Source organism: Periplaneta americana, chromosome 9 (genome assembly GCF_040183065.1).
Source record: "Periplaneta americana isolate PAMFEO1 chromosome 9, P.americana_PAMFEO1_priV1, whole genome shotgun sequence".
Classification (NCBI taxonomy): domain Eukaryota; kingdom Metazoa; phylum Arthropoda; class Insecta; order Blattodea; family Blattidae; genus Periplaneta; species Periplaneta americana.
The window spans coordinates 128251184-128276620 of record NC_091125.1 but is presented as its reverse complement, the minus strand read 5'-3'; the positions used below and the strand labels follow the sequence as shown (position 1 = coordinate 128276620).

The following is a 25437-nucleotide window of genomic DNA, read 5'->3' as shown; positions in this document are numbered from 1 at the left end:
GGGGCTAAAATGAAGACTTTTGTTTGTCTTCTGCGTAAATACATACTCTTACATATACAAAGAAGCATGCCTAGTTCTTATGGAAAGGAATTAATTATCCAATTCTTTACTGAGAATCGAACTCTGGTTGGTTATATATGTGGGGATATAGGTACTTATCGGACGGGACATGGAGCATCCCTAAGCACTTCACCCTAGTAGGCTTTTTGTGCAATCGTTATGAAATTATTTGCGTTCCGATTTTGCTGTGCGGCTAAGCCAGCCCTACTTTCCACTATAAAACTCAGTCCTCTCGTCATAAAATCCGTATACCATATCTCTGGTAGTGGTCTGCCGTATCTGACAGATTTATGAGTCGTTATGTCGTCATATCCCCGTCAGGAGGGGCTTCGGTGCTACTTTCATAGATCTCGTCTAGAATCTACTAACTCTGTCATCTACCAATCTTTGGACAACAGCGAAGAACACACACAATGATGGACGATCGATTCGGCGTCGCACAAACACAAGTAACGACTTATTTTTCGATAATTTGAGGGGATTTGTGAAGAATTGGTAGAATGACGATGGAGAATGCTGAAATTCAGAGGATGATGCTCATAATCTTGTTTTTATCAATCCCATGACGATATGTTATCAGAAACTTATTAATTTTAGTTACATTTCATTTTTTTTTTTGTAAATGCATGCTGAGTATTGTTATTACAATGGTAATTTCTGTTGAAGTTTAATTATTAAGTACTTACAGCCTACACTCATTTTTTCATCGCTCAGTGTAACTTGTTACATATGCGTCATCTTCACTTCCAGACAAATGGACGAGGAGGAAAGGGTCTGACAACGCCGGGCTGCCATTGGCGTGGTGTTCTTCTTATTCCTCCTTATCCTAGCGCTGTGTATGCTCCTGATCCACGGCGTGATATCACCGGACGGAGTGGTGCTTGCGAAAAACAATCCCAATCGACTCACCACACCATGGCCATACAAGGGGCAACAACCACACAGAAACGTTTGAAACTTGCGTCAGGTTTTTGAAGCAATATTGTGTGAGACGTACACATACGTATGTATAACTGGAAACTTCACTTCGCAGAGTTCTCTTTCAAGCCCGGAGGACAAAGAACTTCAATATAGGCCTAATATAGCCTATCATAATCTATATTATAAGTTTTATTGAGCTCCGAAAGAAAAAGCTATTTTTAGACAGTTATTCCTAAAAGTAAACCTGTTATTGCTAAGAAAACGTGTTAAAAATTATTTACTACTATACGATATCGTGCGAAAAGCTCATTTAACGCTAGTGCGAAAAGTATTTTATCCATGACTAGTATCTAACCTGGTTTTTATTTCATCGTCCTTAGCAACCTAAACAATGACTTTATTCACAGCAGTGAATTAAAAGTTTTGTGCGAGATCGTGCGTATTTGCTTGGTTTCCGCACGAAACCAATACGCGGAAAGTCTAAAATTCCACATTCAATATTCCCAACCTAACACACATAACAATTTCCCTCTTCTTACCGCTTAAGTGACATATTGATTTTACTGCTTTAGGCTTTTAAAATATTATTTTTAGAGACGTTCAGTATAGTAATAATTATAAATTGGAAACTTACCACTGCAATTTCGCCTAAATTCCACTGTTAATTACTGCTTTTAAATATTTACAAAAATTAAGTAAACTCTACAACTAGGCCTACACTAAAGTTACTGCATTCGTGATGCAAGTAACATTAAGGAAGCCGTGAAAAAATCAACAGGATTCCAGACTCATCATAGACTGGGGAAAAAAAGACAGACGTATATCACGGCCTGCTGGAGTATAGTAAACACAGAAAACATTTTAAAGCAACAATGTTGAAGATAGATATTTTTGTTTTGCAAATTTGCCGTCATTGAACAGAAACCAAGATGGAGATTTCATTGCAACTAATTAGAAATTCCTCTTTCAGGTATGTAATAAACGATCTTCGCACAAAATAATGTACGATACACGAGCGGTATGTTTCCTTTCAATTCTCGGAAATTAAAAAGCCTCAACTACGTTTCGCTTTTTCAAACTTTTCCTCCAACATGAAAACTTCAACATACCGCTCTTGTAACGCATATTACTATTAACACACATGTGAATTCTTTTTTTTAAATCACTCCTTCACAACCAACACATTAGCAACAATAAAATCCATACATTCATTTATAATTTCTCCACAAACAACACATTACAGAGAAAAGCTCTACAGTTTAAAATTAAGTTTAGGCACCAGTAATGGATAAAATATTGCATAGCACATGAGAGTAAACAGATTCTATGCGCTCTCTTGTTACTACATATAAATTACTTTATGCTCGACCATGCCGAAATGTAGTAATTATACACCTGGTAGCATCCCTTTAATGGACCTCATTAAAGTACGCCTATTCATTAAAATTCAGGTGTTCCACCAATCAGAAAATACCATTGTAGCAATATGAAAGCGCAAGTATCGATTATTCTCGGATATGCAATCGAAAGACAACAATAAATCAATAAATCACCTATATTTGAAATAAAGTCAGTTCTGTTACTATAATAATTTAGCGTTAATTGTAAATAATATTCAAATAAATTCAATTTGTCTTCTCGTTTTGCAATGTCTAATTCAATTTCAAGGTTTATTTTACTCTCTAGATTATATCAAGGTCAATGTCGACATTTGTTTCTCGGAAAAAATCAATACTTTCGAGTCTGCGCACATCTCACAATTTACGAGGTATTGCACTAGGTCAGTTCCGCTCGTATGAAAATTATGAAACTCGCTTGCGCTCGATTCTTACACATACTCGCGTCTTAATTACTACCATTATAGGCTCGTTGCATAATGTACTAATTTAACACTGACTTTCAAATGTTTGCGCCGATTGTCATTTGTTTCCCACTAGAAGTCAAGCGACAGCAATCGCAACCGATCAATAAAGCGGTTCAAATAATGCCATGCTTACTGACTTCACACCCCTAAATTTATAGCAATAACTTTTTTTTCATCGATTTAACCTGATATACCTATATGTCCGAAGCCTAACAGGTGAGGAAAAATATTGGAACGTCTTGCAGTTCCGTGTACTATACTTGGACGTGTTACGCCAGATCTTTCGTACACGGCAGCATCTGAGAACTATAACAACAGCGCAACACACAACTGAATGCACGTTCACTTGATATTTAATACGTGTATTCGCATAGTGAATATGCAGACATGCTTTTTGTTTATGGATTTGGTAATGACAATGCATTGGCTGCTGTTGGAGAATACAGACGACGTTTTTTCCAATCGAAAGGTTCCCAGATAGCTGTGTGTTTTCCCGTGTTTACCGGATGTTATCTGAAACTGGCAAGCTACAAAGTGTTCCATTGAAGTCGGAAAGAGAACCGGTACCGGTACTTGATATGAATTAACAATTCATGTGATCCATAAGAAGGACAACCTTAGTAATTTGTCTTGTGTAATTATTTTATTTTTCTTGCTGAGTCTGTACTTAATTATGAGGTAAACTTATTGGAACAACACAAGATGCAGCATTTAAAAGTTCATCCATCAATAACTTCCCAACCAACACATTTCGGACATAGGCATATCAGGTTAAATTGATGTAGATTAACCCAAACTGCATTATCCTGAAGTATTTTACATTCCTCCTGAGACACCTTGTATATATCAAATATTTTGAGACACACCCTGGTTTATATACCAAAAAATTGCATGTTCTTTGTGCTTTTATGTGAAATGCTAAAAAGTGGACTTCGGCAGTAAATAAGTTAAATTAAAGGGATACCAGCCAAAAATTACTTTTGAAATGGTGTCCTTATACTTTCTGCCGAAATTGTATTGTAAGAACTTTAATTTTTTCTTGTGATTTATTCAGGAATAGGAACATGAATTGTTTTATATATATTTACAACTCATCTTGTATAGAAAAATACTTTATTGAAAAACATAAATTTTTATTTTCACTTTAAATTAATGAGTAAAACTTCTAATAATAAAATTTCTCCCGAAATACGTACTATACGTAATTCCATATTTAAATACGATAAGCAGGAACTCGATTCGTGTAACTAAATAATTCGACATATTATTTTAATTTTAAAATATATTTAATTTAATTACGTAAAATATTAAGTGTATGATGCACCGATCCATCCTTAATTTAACATTTTACTACAAACCCAACGTTATTAAGCAAAAACTGACAAATTAGACAAACACATAACACAGTACTGATCCAATACCAATAGGAAAGAGAAATACAATTCTACTTTCGTCTCAGAAAGCGAATCCGATTCTCTGGATTTGTGTAAAATTTAATTACCGGTAATGTGAATTTATAAAAAATGTCATACACTATTTAACTATTTTAAGGTGGTACTGAAATAAAAATGAAAGTAATGGGGTACATGCAAATCAAACGCATAGAAGTTAGATTAAGCTCTCACACATTCTTGACATTTTCATTAGAAGTAAACGACGTAGCCACCTTCTTCCAAAAGCTTAATATCCACGCATTACGAGTTACTCAAATAAATAACTTGAAGACAAATTTAGTTCTTAATTCTTCGAATACATGGAATCTGAAATGAGGCCACTGACGAAACGTGGAAAAGTCTACGAAGAAAAGGCATTAAGATTTGGATATCAGTCATAATGTCTTGTATATAGGCTAAATTGTATTATTTCAGTGAATTTTTGGAAATTAACCTAAGAAGCTGCTGCTTATGAGAAATATCTATTTATGTTTTTCAGCACTTCTTTATGAAATCGATTGTTAAATTCGCACAAGTGAGTGTAATATGTATCAAACTCACTATTAACTGCAATGCAATAACTATTATTATAACTACAATTGTCGTTGTACATATTAAATATTATGATAATTTTTTTCACTTGTAACAATAATAAATTAAAGTTGCATAAGAACCATCAAAAAACTTCCACGCCATATCTACTCACTTCTCCTTTGTTTCCTGTAGCCATTGTAACGCACTGTCTGCAGACATGGAATCTATGTACTCAGCCAAAGCCCTCTGCGAGACGCAGCACAGAGCACAGTACAAGATGGCCGTGTTCCTCAGAAGTTCCATTACTTTCTCAGTTGAAATCTCGTTAATATCTGCAGTCAAAACAGTATCATTAGTTGAATTTTCCGAAATCTCCTTGCATGAAGCACTCTCCACCCCTTGTCCAAGCTTAGAGCTCAACAAATGAGGACTTTCTTTTTCAGATTTTACGGGAATCGGTGTAATTGCAACACCTCCATCCTTTTGAAGACGTTTTACGTTATCGGAGTCACTTTCTGAAGAGACTGTCATTTCGAGTGAAAATTCTTTCTCATTATCGTTTACACAATATTTCCTTTCTTCCTCATTAAGAACCCCAGAACTTCTAATGTCAAATTGTTCGGACATTGAAAACTGCGTTGCTGGTTCTCCGGTATTTCCTAATAATCTGGCCAGAATGCTGTTCTTAATGTTTTTGGAGCTATAACCAGTGCGTAAGTATTGCACATGCTCTGTAGAACCTACGTCTCTATCTGACAGATAGTCATCAGCCCTGAGGGGATCTGAGGAGACATCGTAGGCTGAAATTTCTGGAAAAATTTCACTTCCTTTTGAATTAATCCATTTACTTGATCCAGAAGTCGATGCCATTAAGACTGGATTATCACTCTTTGAAGTATAACTTTTCTCTGAAGAAATGTGTTCATTTTCAGATCTGTCATCATCCAGAATTATTTCTTGCATTTCTGAAGAGGCACTTTTGATCAGTGTTTCACTACCTAGTGAACTCCACAAACGTTTTCTTCCCAATGACGGTCTCATATATTTCTTTTTAGTTTCCAAATTACCCTTGCTTGATAAAGTTCTAGTAAAAATGTTCTTGTCAGTATAGTTTTCACTAAAATTGAATTTTGAGTCTTTGTAACTCTTTGCAGTGAAATTTTGATCTTTATTTAGGAAAGTTCTGGTAGTCTTGTTGCTAAGAGCTGGAGACTTATCTTGTCCAAAATCAATTGTCTTAGCTGAGGTATCATTTTTCTTTGTGTGGCCTATGGGCATACTTGCGCCTACAGTTGATGTTCCTGTAAAATAAAGCAAAAATTCAAAATTCGCAACCAAAAGAAGTAAAACAAAAACAAGTAGACAAAATTTTGTAATAAAGATAAATATATTAAGTGTCACAGATCTCGACTAAAAATATCGCCAAGTGCATAGCTTTATTATGCTGGATAGAGAATCTTTACGTAGAATTACGTATGAATACGATCATCTGTCGACAGGTGCATATGTTTACTACACTGCTCATCATTATAGTACAACACTACAAGTGGGTGCGATCATCTGTAGACAGATGCATAGCTTTACTATGCTGGATATCTTTACTTACAACTACGTGTGGGTGCAGTCATCTGTCGACAGTTGCATACTCGTAGCTTTACTATGCTGGATATCTTTACGTACAACTACGTGTGGGTGCAGTCATCTGTCGACAGTTGCATACTCGTAGCTTTACTATGCTGGATAATTTTACGTACGACTACGTGTGGGTGCAGTCATCTGTCGACAGTTGCATACTCGTAGCTTTACTATGCTGGATAACTTTACGTACGACTACGTGTGGGTGCAGTCATCTGTCGACAGATGCATACTCGTAGCTTTACTATGCTGCAAATCTTTACATAAAAGTAAAGTGCGGTCACCTGTCGACAGGTGCATAGCTTTACTATGCTGCAAATCTTTAAATAGAACTTCATGTAGCTGCGATCACCTGCAGAGAGGCGCATACGGTAGCGTTACTATGCTGTAATAATTGTTTACATAGAACTACATGTGGGTGCGGTCACCTGTCGACAGGTGTATAGCTTTACTATGTTGCAAATCTTTAAATAGAACTTCATGTAGCTGCGATCACCTGCCGAGAGGCGCATAGCGTTACTATGCTGTAATAATTGTTTACATTGAACTACATGTGGGTGCGATCACCTGTCGACAGGTGTATAGCGTTACTGTGCTGTAGTAATTGTTTACATTGAACTACATGTGGGTGCGATCACCTGTCGACAGATGCATAATTTTACTATGCTGCAAATCTTTACATTGAACTACATGTGGGTGCGATCACCTGTCGACAGATGCATAATTTTACTATGCTGCAAATCTTTACATTGAACTACATGTGGGTGCGTTCACTTGTTGACAGGTGCTTAGCTACTACAGTTGAACGTCTATTATCCGTGGCTATTGAAGGGGGTAGGCTGAACGGTTAATCGAAAAAATCGGATAATCCGTACCATAAAATATTTTCATAAATTTAGTCAATTATATTTTTAAACTTTCGTAATTCCCTTCGTGGTGTCGCGTTTAACATGCTATAGAGTGGATCAAAAGTTAACTAATTTAAGTCTGGTTACCAACCACGGGTTTTTAACGATGGCTGTCTGTGGAAAGATATAAGTAGTGAAGGTCTCGTGTTGTAGATTTACGTATTTTGAATATTCCAATGTCGTATTCTGATGCGAGATGAGCCACGGTTTCTCTTTTCCAAACTATTCAATTATTTACACTTTTTTCCATTCTTAGCACAATGAGATTTCTTTCGACACCCGTACAAAACATTAAATTAAATTACATTTTCATATAGAAGTTATATAGTACGACAATTCGAACAGTAGACCATACTGTGTAAAGGAAGAGGCTTGTAGTAACACTCTCTAAAAAAAGTAACGTGCTAATACAATATGCAGCACTTAATATATTTCTGCAGCAAACAAAACGGGAAAATGACAGACGGTTAATCCACCAATCGGTTAAGAGGGTGACGGATAATCGGGGTTCTACTGTATACTGAAAATATTTTTTATAGAACTCCATGTAGATGCGGTCACCTGTCGACAGGTGTATAGCTTTACTATGCTGCATATCTTTACGTTGAACTACATGTGAGTGGTGTGAAAATGAAACAAGGAGAATAAAGAGGATGCAAGGATTTTGCCAATTTTGGGAAGATAAGGAGAAGAATGGGATTATAAGGAGAACAATGAGGAATGCAAGGAGAACAGAGGGAGTATAGGGAGAACAAAGCGAAGACAAGAGGAACAAGAGGAAGACAACGAGAATAAGGGGAATATAAGGAGAAGAAGGGGAATACAAAGAAAACAAGGCGAAGACAGAGAGAACGAGGGGATTACAAAAACAAGGGGTATACAATGACAAGAGGAGGATAAAGAGAACAAGGGGAATATAAAGAAAGTGAAGGGAACACAGGGAGACCAAAAGTAGGATAATTAGAACAAAGGTAAGACAAGGAGGACAAGGGAAAGACAAGAAAATAATGCAAAAACAAGGAGAATAAGGGAGAGAGTTGCATTTTATGTGACGGTTAATTCACAAGTTACCCCCGCATACCTAATGGGGAGAAATACGCAATACTACATCAAAACAAAATATCTTTAGGACGCTTAACACTTCGAAAACAGAGTCAAATAGGCCTATATCGACAGAAACAAGGCTGTTAGTCTCGATGTAATGTACTATAAAAGAAAAATAATCTTCATTTCGTGTCATATACAAGGTGATTCACGAGGATTTACCGTCACTTACAGAGCTTATTTCCGAAGACATTCTGAGCAAAAAATGTCATAAGAATATGTATCCTAATCTCAACATTTTCAGAGTTATACTAATTTTAAGTTGTTAGTAAAATATCTTTTTTGCTTTAGTTTTAAGGGTAAAAGAATATTACAAATATAGAATGAATTATTCAGAAGTATGATTTCTTTAATTGGCTAGTGCTCTAAAGCTAAAAATGTGTTGTTAATTGCTTTGCACAGATTTAGTTTTTCAATTTTTAATTAAAGATTATATTATTCTTACGCATTTGCCACAAAAATTGTTACAAATCATACGACTTTAGGAACTCGATTTTTTAGTTTAAGAATGCATCCTAATGTACAGTTTTGAAGAATTTACAAGAGTGGCGTGATTTGTAACAATTATTGTGATAAGTGCGTAAGAAAAGTGTAATTTTGTAATTAAAAATAGAAAAAAAAGTCTGTACGAAGCAACTATGGAATTCATAACACATTTTAGCTTCAGAATACTAGCTAATTAAAGGAATGATAGTCCCTACTTCTTTCTTTCCCTTAGTTTAACCTCTCCCTTTTAGGTGCATTTACACAACCCACGCCACACGGGCCTTATAGGGCCGGACCTGTCTGGAGAGGAATTAAGCTATTAAGCTATTGGATTAAGGGAAGGATCGCCGTCCATAGCCGGACTTTCAAGAGGTATAATCCCGGCATTTGCCTGGAAATAACTGAGGAAACCATGAAAAACCTCAGGATTGCCGGCCCCTGGGATCGAACCCCGGACCTCCCTAATGCAAGGCCAGCCCTCTACCACTCCGCTAGCCCGCTCGGTTGTCCCTGCTCCTAAACAATTAAATCTTAATCTGCAATATTCCTTTACCCTTAAAACTAAAGAATAATGGTATTTTACAAACAACTTCAAACTAGTGTAATTCTGAAAATATTGAGATTAGGACACATGTTTATACGACATTTTTTGCCCAGAATGTCTTCGGAAATAAACTCCGTCAGTTGTTGTAAATCCTCGTGAATTCTCTGTATACTACATTACATATTATATTATTTTTAGTAGGAAACAAACTATTTTCTATATCAATGGCTTTCAATGAATTTAGTCTTAGTACAGAGGAAGCGGTATCGTTTCTGTCGGGTGGAAAAAGGTGTGCACTAGATTACTGGACAATCTGCAAATTCATGCATACTGCGCATGGACAATTCTACTCACAGCGCTGTTCAATTAGTCATCGACACTATCGACTAAATTTGACTCACCCCATAATTTATTAATGTAACTAACGAATATTTTATTCCATATTCTTTTTTTTCTGATTTGTGAACCGAATGAATTAATTATATTCCAAATCTGTCGAAAAATGCAATATTTTCGAATAATCTACTTAAATGAATGTTTTCTTTATTCGATAGTGTTTGTTACATTGCAGATTTCCTTCCATTCACGAACTGTGGAGGTCACTAGCTGAAAACGGCCGTCACTGCTGTATTGAATGTGAAAGAAACTCCAAATAATTTAGCATACAAGTCAAACACAGACGGATGGACGGTAGACAACAATTTTTGGTCGGATACTTGAGGTATAAAGAATACTCCAAAACGTATATTCCTACAAAAACTTTATACCAATTGCGTGTAACATCAGTGATGTAGGGGGCGGATTTTGATGACCTAGTAGTTAGTATTGCAACATAGTATAGTTTAAGATTAGCAAACATTTTCTTTGTCTAGTCAGAATCCTCACTGTCACTGGGTGCTTTGTTACAGTATGGTGAACATTGATTCCGAAATCTATTCAGTAATTCCTTGACGGTAAACATGAAGAAAAGGAAGATTGAAGGTAACAAAATCTGTGGGACACGTTTTACAAAGGAAACAATTGAAGGGCTGGCGGGAAGACCGATGAGGGTCCAAATAACAAACTTAATTTTTTTATTGCATCTGGAGATTTTGTAATAACCATGTAAGCCTCTATTAGTTCTCAACATAATCCAATAGATGGCACCTCTAACTAAAAAAAATTCGATTAAATGGCGATCTTACTCGTGTTAATTATGTAAGCATATGCGGCTTACAGCTGTTTCGGTGCTATTCGACACCATCTTCAGAGCCTACTAGATCTCGGCGCTATCTCAACTTCGCTGCCTGTTGTGTGGGTGCGTTCGTGTGATGAAGAGTTGTGTCAAATAGTGTGTTCTGAAATTGATCTGTGTGTTGAGAATTTGATTAGGGTGTGTTTTAGTGTGTCTGTATATTTCATATTGTTCTAGTGTGTTGAGCTTCTGGTTTTTGGGTTGTATGTGTAGGATTTCCATGTCTGTATTTATGTTATTGTATGTGTGGTTAGCATTAGTTATGTGTTCGGCGTATGTAGATGTAAAAATTAACGTAATAACCAGAGGACACAATACATCTACATTTGCGAACACATAACTAATGCTAACCACACATACAATAAAGATAAATACAGACATGGAAATCCTACACATACAACCCAAAAACCAAAAACTCAACACCCTAGAACAATATGAAATATACAGACACACTAAATTACACCCCAATCAAATTCTCAACACACAGATCAATTTCAGAACACACACACTATTTGACACAACTCTTCATCACACGAACGCACCCACACAACAGGCAGCGAAGTTGAGATAGCGCCGAGATCTAGTAGGCTCTGAAGATGGTGTCGAATAGCACCGAAACAGCTGTAAGCCGCACATGCTTACATAATTAATATGAATAAGATCGCTATTTAATCAATTATTTATATTCAAGTGTTAAAAGTAGTGTACGAAAGATTCAACATGGATCAAAAAAATTCATTTTATGGACCCTCATCGTTCTTCCCGCCAACCCTTCAATTCTTTTCATTTTATGTAGCTTGTGTTTAGTAAATATGTACTCTTTGAATTCCGAAGCAGTGTAAACCAGGCTCTCCTTACATATTCTTAGACAGAACTATAGTAGGTTTCACGAATAGAGTGGGTTGATCTCAATAGCCTTAGAGGCTACTTGACCATTTTCCTGCACGTCTCCTTACTGCACTGCGTTTCGAGCGGCATTACCTGCGACCTGTGCTGAGAAGGCGAGCACGGCGTGAAGCGAGTGGTGCAGAGCCACCTGCAGCTCGGAGACGGGCGGCGGGGGCAGCTCGTAGCGCGGGTCGGGCCACACCGGGCGCTCGTGCATGCCTGTCGCCGGCCACTCCCGCAGCTCCAAGGCGTCCTCGGGCGTCGGCGGCACCAGCGCGCAGCCCTCGGAGCCCAGACGCCGCGTCACGGAGCGTGTGTTCATCACGTACTGCTGGTGGGAGCAGCTCGGCGCAGGCATCTTGCTCTGCAAACGGCAACACACCTTCAATCACTATGACGATGTCGTGACTAGCACGATACGAGTACAATCGGACCGAGGACCTTCGTACGAACACACTCCAGGGCAGAGCTGAGCATCGGGAGCGGAACTAGTCCCTAAACGGGGACGCTTAATATTCATCAGTCACTGAATCAACGCTGCGTGGTGTTGGGTGGGGAGGAAAGGGGATGAAGAGAAATCATATGGCTCCCCGTGAGAGAGTATAATCCGCTCTTGCTGCAAACGTCTGCTCCAGGGTATCGTAGCTGTCGCAGACAATTTTTATTAATGAACTAGAAATACATCAACTCTTTCACGTACAACAAACAGAAGGATTAAGGAACGCAATTAGATTCTAAGGCGCGTCGAATTGAGTGCATCTGAAATGGAATGGAATTTACTGGAGGAGGGTACTATGGCCCACCATTGCGACCTGTTACGATCTATTGCACTAACCCTCAAGCTAGGTATTCCTAAACCCTAAGGGCCGATTTTACCAACATGTTACTAATCCACAATGTATCATTTAAATAATATTATGAAGTATTTAACTATCAGTTGGAAATTTTGTACTACTGAAAATATACAATGCTTATGTCTTGCTTATCCTAAACCACATTCGCAAATCTTTTTCGACCATTGTATTAAAATGATCTTCTCTTTCGAAAATTATCCTCGCCCGTCTTAGTAAGAAATCATCATTTTCAAATATCAAGTCTATCTTTGTCTTCGCCATGATGAAAATTATTGTCGTTAATGCATGATTAATTATTTAAATGACCAAATTTAGTTTAATGAGAGCTTAAAGCCCAATTTGTCTTGGTAAAAGGCATATTTCCTTTAAGTGTTAAGTAACAATTAAAGTTAAATATGTTTGGTGAAATCGGACCTAAGGTTCACTACGTACCAAGGTTTCGTAGCAAGCCACTCCACTCGTCCCTACGTCAGCCCCCTTCGTGCGTCGCCAGCCGGCGATCGGATAATACTATAGATAGGCTACATAATATGGGAAAAAACCGGAGAACCTCGAGAAAAACTCCAACTGCAAATTTGTCCGCCACAAATGTATCTATGGATTTTTCAATGAAAAATCTCAGACCTGACCGGGACTCGAACCGGGCCGCCTGCGTGGCAGACTGGAGTTCTAACCACTCAACCAACGCAGGGGTCATTGGGTTCATCTATTAATTTAACTTTAAACCTGAAACCATGCTTCTCTATTTCCTAATACTTTGTTTTACTAAAAATTAATGCGTCTTCATTTGAAAATAAAACTAACACAAACTCACAATCTATTCAAAACAGGCAGTTATGAAATGTTAAAACACCGCATGTTTCCAAAAGCTACAGTTTAAGAAAAATTAATTATTACAGGCGTACGTAATTATGCCTCCAATCAAAGATTTATTACGACAAAAGTTTTGAGGCTTAATGATATTTACATGAATTAATCGGTCACACTTACACGTGTTGTGGCAGCTTAATTAAATTTACGTTATTGAAGTCTTCTTATTCGATCTACTCACTTTATGTTATAAAGGTAAGGAAAGAGTCATTTTATATTGCACATGTGAATAGTAAAATAGACGAAGTACTTAATAGTTAATACTAAATTTATTTTGTTGCTGAATCTATCCTACAATTTTCTTCGTGAGGTTTACGCTTTGTAGGGATCCGCGCGTCCTTGTATTTGTGTTCAAGCATTCTTAAGTTCCATATCACATCTTCTGTTTCGTACAGCTCGACAAACTGTACCGTTTCACGCTCTGTCCATTTTTTTTTTTTTTGAGCGAGATCTTTTAACACTCCGCTGTCCGCCGCCATTTTCAATCATTCATACTCGTATTCGAGCTTACTCATGGAAGTTGAGTGCGGTTCTAGTCGAATCGTGTCGGATGTCGGCGTCCGAGTGCACTCGTATTACCTGTTGCTACGATACGATTAGCGTCCGAGTAAACTCGGTCCGATTGATTTCGTATCGTGTCAACGCGGCTTTTATGTATGAACACATTATATCATCGTCTATGCAAGATACGACGGTGAGAACTGGGCCATAAATAGACATTACAGAATGAAACAAGAAACAGCAGAGATAATATTCTTAAGAACAAAGCAGATTATACATTAATTCAGTGGTTCCCAACCTTTTTTGACTAACGACACACTTTACTGAACGCCGACGATATCGCTACATACTTATTTAATTTTATTAATAATAATATAATAACCACTTCTTTTCTTCTGGAGAAAAAAGTGGTCGAACTCTGCGTAGAATATTTTATAGCGGACGGGGAGATGGGGTGTCGAAATTTTCAAAATTAGTCCTGAACTGAGTGAAAAATATTAAACTTCTGCTCTAATTTTAGGATCAAAAGGGATTACTGTTCACTGCACGGAATTTTTGTCGTATTTAACCTCCTTTTCGTCCAACTAAGATTTCCAAGATCTAAACGGAATTCAAAGAAGAATTATATTAAAAAACATAGTTATTCATACATATTCCGTTTCCATGATGAAAAATGCAACAAAAGGTGTCGTTCCAGCGCGTTCCGTCAGAAAAAAAAAGCACTGATAACTCCTACAGTATATAGTGTCGGACATCCAGTGTTGTAGATAGGTTGATGTTAACACGCAAACAAAATTTCTAAAATAACACGCAGTAACTTGAGTGGCATTAGAAAAAAACAAAGGTATCTGTCAAAAATCCCAACCTATCTATGCTGGATGTCCGATAAAAGATTTTTATTATAGTTTTTCAAAGCTCTCCTATTTAAATTAATGTGAAGCCTGCGCTTGATGAGTTGCACAGAGTTTCTTTATACGTGGCCTTATGGTTCAAAAACTGAACTGAGCATTTTTGCAGGTGTTCACGTTTCATTGGTAAAGTCTGTCTCAAAATAAAATGTACCATATCAAAGACTTCGTTGCAAATAAAAAAAATGCGTTGTAAAGAGACTTTCTGGATGCAATAAAATTTATTTTTCAATTCCAAAATTTCGCGACACACTCCATGCAGCTGCGCGGCACACCGATTGGGAACCCCTGCATTAATGGATCAATACTGAAATAGGAAGAGAATTGAATATTTTAATGTAACACAAAAATAGAAGAACATAAAAGACAATGGAAGGACCATTTAATACTTAGGCCTGTAGAATGGAAAATAGTAGACATCTAAAAAAAAACTATAATACATAAGGTTATTCAAAAGTAACTTCTCAGTTTGAAATCGTTGTATATTCTGTACACATTAACAGTTTGTTCCATGTAGATATCATTATGCTTTAGAGAGGGATTGGGTTTTTTAAGTGAATACTTCTACTCTTTTGGTCCAAGACCGAGCGAGTTGGCTCATGCGTATCATCTTTCTCATCTCATTCAATAGCCATATTCAGGTCAAGACGCATATCTTCATCCGCTTACGGGAGGGGGCGTCTTCATAAAAACCGTTCCTGAGTTCCCAGCCTACCGCAATATCTCAGCCAGGATTCATTTCATAAGAGCACTTCCAAGGGCTCTTCGACACTTTGGAAGGGCCGTTGGAATGGATCCTGTGCTACTTGGTCACCTTGGAGGTGTGAGGCCCCCATTGGGTAAGCGGATGACGGATCACATGCGGCCGGTGGGTTAGTACACCCTCATTCTCATTCATCCCATACACTTCGAAGTGATGCACAATAGGCCTCAGTATGGCCGACGTGCAAAGGGTCGTCCTAACCCGCCCATAGACACCGTGACCTAACCGTATGGATGGCAATATGAAAACGACACGCGACATTTTTCAACACGCAGAGGTCAAACCTCCTGTAAAATATAAGAATTCGAGTTATAGGCCTACTGCTGTGAAGTGCTCACTTTCTTCCTGGGAGCATCACTCGTCCTCTCCAAGCCGCACCTCTTGGAGTGTGCGGATGCAGAAGGCAGTGCCAACGGACTCGTGGAGCGGGACGCCGCCGTCTCCTCCTCAAGCATCTCACTCTTGTAGCACCGGTCCAAAGAGAGCTTTAGGTGTCTAGAAGACCGGCGCAGTGGAGTTTGTTCGGTGTCCACAGTCCTGGACACAAAATACAAAGGCTCGTCTTGATCTCTCCAAATACAGGACGAATCTAGACATAAATCAATTATGTACAGTATCTTATACAGAGCGATCCATATAAACCTTTACAATTTTAATGAGTTATAATTTCCCTATGGAAGCTAGTACAAACTTGAAATTGATTTTAATAATCTCACTGGCTCTGGGAGAATCTATATTGGTACCCCTACCATCCATTGTTGACTATTATGACTATTGTTGGCAGTTTCTAGTTTCTACAGTCATAACACACGAACATGCAGCTCTCAATTCGGTCGTGTGTTTTTATTATGAAAACGTATTGGAAGTCAAATTCCTCGATTCAAACACAAGCGGCATTTCAAAGAGAATTGGGTGTGCGCAATGTTTCAACCAGGCCAACAATTTTATCGATGGCAAGAAAGCTGGAGACACTGACTCGCTTAGCGAGAGTGGGAAACACAGACCTTCAATAAGTCAAGATTGTGTTGATAATGTAAGAGGACGTTTAGTAAAAACCAAAGAAATCATTGCGCCGATTGAGCCAGGAGACAGACTACTCATGTCATACGTCAAACGATCCCAAGAAACTTACAGTCAGCTTCTTCGGTGATCGCCTAATCTCAAAAAATCTGTGGCCCCCCAGATCACCTGACCTAAACTCTCCGGACTTCTTATGAGGCTACCAGCGTATAGGGAATTACAAGTATGGACACTTCACGTCGGTACCTTTAATGTAACAGGACTGATTTCAATGACCTTCAAACCAGCTTGAGCGTGAGATTTTGCTTTTTCCCTAGAGTTGGCGCTGACATCACACCAGTTAGCAGTCGACATAGCGGAATATAACAGACATACAATAAATTAATACATCTAGGTACATTATGTACTCAAATAAAATAAATTAGATCAATGAAATAATAAATCCGTCATTATCTGTAATGTCTAGACTCTAATGTTCCTTTATAATGAGAGTTGAGACGTTGCCCCCATCAACAATTAAAATATGTAATGATTTGATAGCGCTGAAAATGGAAAAACAAAACTCCTATAAGAAGCAAAACAATACGCCTATACATTGTTTAATATTAAACGAATTTGATACATAATTTTATAATGTATTGTATTATTTTATAATATAATTTATTACATATAAAACATACAAATTATTATTATAGCTAGTTTATCATTTGAATTTATTTGAAGCAAAGCGTTACCGGTACTGAATTATGCAATAAGGTAGGCGATGTTTGGATCCTGTGCCTCAACTCTATTCAATTATTATCTTAGCTTGTGCTCGATTACACTAGCCTCTAGCGCTTGAAAGTGGAACTAAACGCCGACGCACAGAGAAACAAAACAGGAAAATTCGCTCAGTGTCCATTCTATATAATCCCTATTCGCTGAGGCTACCTTAAGGACAGAGTATACAAGAATTGACTACGGTTACTTGCTGAACTCCGTGAGTGCATTAGGAATTAAATCAGCAACATTGACTAAGATACACTTCGGAGAACGTCACGGTATATGGTGCGACGAGTACAGTTGCGTATGGATACAGGTGGAAAACATTTTCAACATTTATTCTGAGCAGTCCCCCGTAGCTATTCTGTAATTCAGAACAGATTGCACACGTTTGCTATTATTGGTTCAAAAGTTATGTCATTAAAATTGTAGAGTTTATACGGATCGTTCTGTAGCTTTTGCAGAAAACCTTTATGTCTGCCCGCCAGTTGATAAGTTGGTTTTTATTGTTACCAAATGAGTCAACTAAAGCCTACAGGACTCGGGAAATCTCGCAGAGTTGAAGTCAATTTGTGAAGTGAAGTAGTGGCACCTACAAGGAGCAATTACCTCAGTGACGTAGTGATATACGGGGATGATGACACGAATGGGGCCAATCAGAATTGTTCTGTGGCGTCTGTTGAACACGTGGTTATAAATAAGTGCAGATCATGAACAGTCAACATTTCAATTGTGTTTACATAGCTGCGTGCCGTTTAAACTTTATGTTCAGTTTAAACTGAAGTTTTTCGTTCTGCTTCGTATTATAAACCTTAACTACCAGTTAATCTTGAGTTAACTTAAGTTTAACTTGATCGGCAGTTCTCTGCCGTTTAAACTGCAGTTCAAGGTTCAACAGTGCAAGATGGCGATTCCCGCAATACACATGGATATTGCAGATGTTTTCTAAGAACTTATGAGTGACGATATGTGAGTACTCAATATTACTGAACGACCACGGCGGCCAAGAATTTTTCGAAATAGAGTGCACTACTTTTAAATGTAGTTGAACATAAGTTTTAAAACAGATTGAGGTTTTCGAAGCAGACAGTCGTAACCTTCAGAATTAGACTTTTAGCCCTAACCTTATTTCGAAAAATTGAAACTCGGATACAACATGCAACAGAAAAATGAGAAAGTGTAAAAATATGTTTTAGGGTTTGAATTTAAAGATTATTTGAAAAGATAAATGATTTCTTTTTTATTTTTGAAAACATTCTGTTGAATCTCTGCATCAGTTACTAGTTGCGCTGCGCTATTTTTCCTCTAGTAGTAGGCATACTGAAAATGATGGAAGATTTCAGAGGTGTCAGCAAATCTACTATAAACCTATTGCGCATTGTACTGTGTGTGGCAGACAGTCTCCTGGTAAGATGGTAAGATTTACTATGGGACCTGATTTATAAACACACTAACAATATTACCTAATTTTACTAGACTCGCAAAAATAATTTTATTGTTTGACTGAATTCTGTTTCATAAATATTCTAGACAATACATAAAATACCCACTCTAATATTATTACTTCATTACTCAGTTGATTCTGCATGGAGTTACGTCGCGGATGGTCATGCAAGGTTTAGTTTGGTTGCATTGTGTTTGGGAGTATAACGTTGGTAGCCAGCGTTAAGAAACTATTTGAGGTTAAGTCTGACAAGCATACTAAAGTACGCGGTATTGGTCCTATTTAGTTTTTTTTTTTTTGTGATACTCTCTCTGATATCGAAGAACAAAGATGTTTCTTAAACAAAACATCGATTTTCCTTAAACGCAGGACTTGTGTCCCTTTCACTATCGGAGGCGTGTGGCATATTTCACGGGCGGAGCGATGGTTGTTACAGATATCTGACTTGCTTGTAGGCTCTGGTATAGCTTAAAAAACGGTACAGTACAACAATGCGAACATAAATCGTTATATAACAAATTAATGAAATGATATAAAGGCCGTCCATCAAACTTTTCAATTATTATCTAATTGAGATTCGAAAGAGAAAGAAACATTTCTAATCCTAGCTCACCTGACGGGGGACAGTTGATAATTCTTCAAGCTGGCCATGGCAGCCTCCCTCTTAGGATTCCTGCGACGGGTGTTCGTATTGTGAGAGTCCTCGCTCGAGGACTTCGGCGCTAAGTCCCTCTTTTGCACTGCAAGCGTGTTCTTGGTCTCCCTGCTCTGCTCTTCCGGCTCAATGATAACGCAGTCCGAGTCACTCGTGAAGTCGTCTTCTGCATCGGCCCACGTTTTATCATCGCTAATGCCTGAAAGCACGTTATATCCATATTACTAGTTTAAATATGCATCTGGGCAGTAAGTCTGAAACTGAAGGCTGTTGTTATTATGATTTTTTTTTTATTTTATTAGGTTATTTTACGACGCTGTATCAACACCTAGGTTATTTAGCGTCTGAATGAAATGAAGGTGATAATGCCGGTGAAATGAGTCCGGGGTCCAGCACCGAAAGTTACCTAGCATTTGCTCGTATTGGGTTGAGGGAAAACCCCGGAAAAAACCTCAACCAGGTAACTTGTCCCAACCAGGATTCGAACCCGGGCCACCTGGTTTCACGGCCAGACGGGCTGACCGTTACTCCACAGGTGTGGACGTTATTATGATTCTTATGATAATGTTTATTGTCACTATTTATTATTATTATTATTATTATTATTATTATTATTATTATTATTATTATTATTATTATTATCAGCGGCGCCAACTTTTGAACAACATTGGGTGGACTCTTGAGTTACAAGTTCACAAAAAAATCTCATAAATCCTCCCTATCATCAGGGGCGGCTTTCGAAAGAGGGCTGAGGAGCTGCAGCACCCCCAGACATTTGTGGCTCTTGTCTCGTTTTATATTGTGAAATACATTTATTATAGTCTCTATTTAGCGGCTCGAATTTTTTTAAATGTCGCTCTCATTGACATGCACGCAATCGTTAACATTATGATAAACGTCTGTTTTCATAGCCACCTAATATCTAAATAAAAAAACAGGTGTAACTTGCGGCCGCATTTGACCTCACCAGACTTTCTCATGTGGGATCATATGAAGTGAATAGTCTAAGCCACACGACCTCGAACTTTGAACGATTTGAAGGAAAACAATACACTCGAAATCAACGATATTGACAATGCAATGCTCCAGCGAACGACTAGAAACACGAACGACGTGTTCGGCAGTACCTTGGTGGCGGAGGGAGGGCATTTTCAACACTTAATATAGAAGTAAAGTAATCTCTCAGAGGTCCCCTACGGGTGGTGAGTGATCAGACTTTCAGCCTGTCACGCAGGCGAACCGGGTTCGATTCCGGTCAGGCCCGGGATTTTTCCGTCAACATCTCTCCATTTCAACCATCATTCCATAGCATTCCCCGAATGCCGGCTGGCGACGAATGGAGGGAGCTGGCCTATGTACGTTTGGGGTTGCTTGCTAGGAACCTGAGTACGCAGCGAACTTTAGTGTAGTCTGTCGGTATGGATTTGGGAATGCGCATAGCTTGAAGATCAGCGCAATAGCTCTAGTAAGGCCGCAGTGCTGGGTCGTAGTGCCTCATCTTCACCTTGGCCAAAGAAAGCTCATCAAGTCGTCAAGAACAACATCAAATCTTTATTGATCTCTTTCTTCGATATTGATGGAATATCCATAAGGAGTTCGTACCTCCTGGTCAGACGATTAATGCAGCAGTCTATCGTGACGTCCTGAGGCGGCTAAGGGAGGATTTGAGGAGGAAACGTCCAGAGAAGCGGTGCATGAACAACTGGGTCCTTCACCACGATAACACGAGTTTCCATCGTGCAGGAATTTCTTTCAAAAACAAAATGTCAGCTGTTCCCCATCCACCGTACTTATCCTACTTGACTCCGTGCGACTTTTTTTCTCTTTCAAAAGATGAAAATCAAGTTGAAGGGTCGAAAATTTGACACCCTAGAGGAGATTCAAACCGAATCGCAAGCAGTGCTAAACACACTCACCAAAAAAGTCTTTACAGGGTGCATTCAATTTGTGGCAGACGCCCTGGGACCTGTGTCTGCAATCCCAAGAGGACTACTTTAAAGGTGACAGTGTTGAATAGGATACAGGTATGATGTGATTGTGTTTAGTGGTATATTTCGGAAACTTTTGGTTAGCACCTCGTAAATTGTTTTAAAGAGCAAATTTTATACTTTTTTAAACACAAAATAAAAAATTGTGGTTTTCACCCCAGTTCCCTTAATTTTTTTTTAGTAAAAATACTTCTAACCTGCCCAGAATATTATCATCTCCAATAATCTATGCGGCAGATTATTCCTGATTGTGTTCAAAAATTATTATTGAAGTTCACTACACTTAACTTCAAGAATACCACTTTGTGACACAAAAATCATTGTTGATATCAAAGACATTTAATCAACTCAGAACTTACCACTGCCAGAGTCGCTGTCTAGGCTGCTGGAACTGATCGAGATGATAGTGTCCCTCTCTAAGCTGGTTGTCGCCAGGTCCAGCACAACCACGTCCCTGGTGCAGGCCTCGTTCACTTCTGGCTCCGAGGAGCCCTCGGACATTGTTGTTCCGGAGTGGTGTGACATAGAATAAGTTAATAAACACTTGCCTTTCCTAATTTCTTCTTACTGCTTCTGTAATAGTTATAAATAAAAACCGGATATGTTTGCAAAAGCGAATTTTAAAATATGCATGCGGATATGTATTATAACTTATAACTAGGGAACAGATTTCTAGTTCGTTACCTATTTTGTTTGCTACGTCCTAGACATGTTATTCAGACATATCTACGTTTCATGTACACAGAATTTCCCTATTAAAAATTCTATAGGACCTAAAACGCCTAGTCCACACCTGTGGAGTAACGGTCAGCGCGTCTGGCCGCGAAACCAGGTGGCCCGGGTTCGAATCCCGGTCGGGGCAAGTTACCTGGTTGAGGTTTTTTCCGGGGTTTTCCCTCAACCCAATACGAGCAAATGCTGGGTAACTTTCGGTGCTTGACTCCGGACTCATTTCACTGGCATTATCACCTTCATTTCATTCAGACGCTAAATAACCTAGATGTTGATACAGCGTCGTAAAATAACCCAATAAAATAAAATAAATAAAACGCCTAAATTAAAAATAATCTCCTCTAAAGTACTAAAAACCTATGTTTGTGCCTGAAAAGCGCCTTTTTAGTATTTTGAGTATATTTAAAATAAAATTACAGGTAGTAAAAACGTAAAAATGTCCAAATAAATAGAAAACTATAAACATTCTATGAAAGGATGTATATATATCCCTTGTTTATGTATATATAGATTGTTAAGTAACTTCGTTATCGAGACTCAAATCTATTTTCGCCGGGTTCATAGCCTGAAACATTGCATTTGAATTACAGCGGATATGATGAAACAGTCAATTTAGCATACTTACAGTATGGTTATTCTTATCCCGTAAGGAATGTGCTTGAGAATCAATTGTATCCTATTTAAAAGATAAAAAATACGCACACTACGTACGGTATCGGTATAAAATTCATAAAACAAGATCTAATATCTATGACTATTACAACCTAAACATTATCTAGTAAAAGTTCATGTCATTTTCTCTTTATATACCACTGACAATGAATGACAGAGATATACCTGTCTCTACTCGTACCGTACCTGAGATAATAAATGCGAGAATTAGAAACACAACAATGCTATCCGTCTTCCTTCTACCCGTATATACCAGAATAAATAATTATCTCTCCCATTCAGATGGCCACCACGTTCGTTTGTCAAAAACGGTTTTATCGTTTAAACGAAGGAGCTCAACAATGGAAATGAAACAATAATGCAGTCCTAGCAACAAAATAAACTAAATAAATATCATATTTCTATAGTCCGTGTACCTATTTTATCCAAACTATGTTAAAAACAATATTACTCCGTACACAACGGTTTTTGATCCAATGTATTTTTATTTAGTTTCACGGCCCTCTATTGTCACTCAAATAATTATAAAGTTTATAGATATACACCATGTTCCAAAATGATTGCTCCGATTTCACAATATTTTAGCTCTTTAACTAGATACTGTATTAATGTTATTCACTGCTGTGGAGCTACGGTTAGCATGATGAGCTACGAAATTCAGGACACAAAAAGCTTTGTCACGTTTCAATAGCACATCTTCTAACAATGTCTTAGTCCAAAGTAGCCAGCTGTGGGTATATATGATATCCGGACGTTTAATGAACTACAGTCCCGTCGCTCTAATTTCCGGCAGCCAATCCCGTTGCAGGTCGGCTACATAAACGTGTGCGTCTTGTGATTTGCTGAGGAAGATGTTATTCATTTCTTAAGGCTCGATAAATACTTAATATAATCGCCCGCCATTTTGGCTCTTTCGTTGGGGTTCGTAGAAAGCACACGAAGACGTTATTTGCCGCTCAATTATTTGCTGAATTACAGTGTGTTTGATTTATTATCATAGGAGCTACGACATGATAATGTTTAACGGTGTGGCAAATAGATTCCTCGTATGGTAGCTCGGTAACGAAAGAACAAAATTGGCGAACGATACTACCTACCTAGACTTTATAGAGCCTTCACTTCCTAAGACGTAAGCAAAGAGGAGGAGTCACGCCGGGAATAACAGCGTCGCGACTATAACTAGCAGGTATATGGTAGATGTCTATTGAGATCATAGGCGGAGAGAGAACCGTTTCCTTGGGGAAGGGGAGGCAAAGCAAAACTATAGAATCCCGATATAACGAGATTATGGGGGACATCATTTATCTTCTCCCCACATTATAGCTTGACCTTGGTACAGTATATCAGAATATGATCATTTAATAAAGATATTGTAAAATAAAGTAAAATTGTAACAAAATATACTGACGATTTTACTTTTTTTTCCTCTTGTAAGGAAGCGGGACTCGAAGGCTTGTACTGCAGCTTGAGGCTTATTGTGCTTACTACTCCTATTCTGTAAATGATTGGGTAGCCGAACGGCCACACTCTTGTGCAAGTATAGCACGCCACACCGTGAATTTAACCCGGGATATTGTATTGATGATAACATGTGAATTAATGATGGCGAAATGAGTCCGAGGTCCAACATCGAAAATTACCCCGTAATTCTGCTTCAATTGGTTGAGAAAAAACCCCCCAAAAAAAACCAACCAAGTAACTTGTCCAAACCGCTCTTTTCATGGCCAGAAGTGCTAACCATTATTCCATAGTGGTGGACTAATTTTACATTTGCTTTATCTGTTTGTTTAAAAGAGCAAGATATCATATGAAATGTGAATTCTAATTATTTTATTTAATCTCGTCTTTAAGTTTAACCGGGATTACTTTTCATTTTTCTGCATTGTTGTGCAGTATGTTATTCATATTTCTTCAAGTAGCTGCCAGAACACCTGCAGAGTTCTAACACATCAGTACAGATTGTTACAAAAAAAACGTTATAGTGCTTTCATTCCTCACATGAGGTAAAGAAATTCTTATACATCCAGAAATTTAAAATAAATATTACACGTATAGTCCAGACACATGGTCTGAAGACAATAATTCGTCAATTTAAGCACAGAAACTTAATCATAAACAAAAACAGGAAAAATCTTTTGAATTCAATATTTTCTAATGTTAATAGAAAAAAAAAGGTCGGCTAAGTTTGGGGGGGGGCAGTGCCCCCCATGCCCTTCCATGACTCCGCCTATGATTGAGATTTACTCCATTCCTACAACTTATATATTTTCCGAAATAAAGCACATTAAAATCGGAGCAATTATTTTGGGACACATTGTACAATCAGTTGACCCGGGTTCAATTATCGAAAGATAAAAGGAAATATGCTATACTTCACAGAGATTGGATATATGTCCCTTGCCTTATATCCTAGAACCTAGAGGCTTATGTCCTGTGTTTATGTCTTAAGCGAGATCTTGTACCGTTCAGGGAATGTCCAATTTCCGGTTCAAGTCTCGACAATAACAGCAGTTATTGTTAGCTTTAAGATGGATATAGGATCTCTCCTGAAGTGTTTCATTATACATAGTTCTTTATGCACTCCCAGATATGGAGTCGAAAACTGCATGAAGGACAGATTTAAACCGAAGTGTTCCCCGAAGCAAGCAGACATTCCA

General features: G+C 38.1%; 2 protein-coding genes across 2 annotated transcripts in view; one reads left to right on the top strand and one right to left on the bottom strand.

Annotated features, from left to right (window-relative positions):
* LOC138706487 (transmembrane protein 26) overlaps positions 1-4969 on the top strand; it is a 52981-nt gene extending 48012 nt beyond the window's left edge. Inside the window, exon 10 of the mRNA XM_069835830.1 lies at positions 811-4969. Coding sequence (XP_069691931.1) covers positions 811-838 — 28 coding nt within the window. The 3' untranslated portion in view covers positions 839-4969. The remainder of the gene's footprint in view (positions 1-810) is intronic.
* Positions 4970-4973: 4 nt separating this feature from the next.
* On the bottom strand, positions 4974-23079 carry LOC138706486 (uncharacterized). The gene is made up of 6 exons (XM_069835829.1): positions 22967-23079; positions 21736-21949; positions 19347-19587; positions 15846-16044; positions 11705-11975; positions 4974-6113 (listed from the first exon to the last, which is right to left on the bottom strand). The coding sequence occupies exons 2-6, from the start codon at positions 21899-21901 to the stop codon at positions 4981-4983; spliced, it is 2010 nt and encodes a 669-aa protein (XP_069691930.1). The 5' UTR covers positions 21902-21949; positions 22967-23079; the 3' UTR covers positions 4974-4980.
* Positions 23080-25437: the final 2358 nt, after the last annotated feature.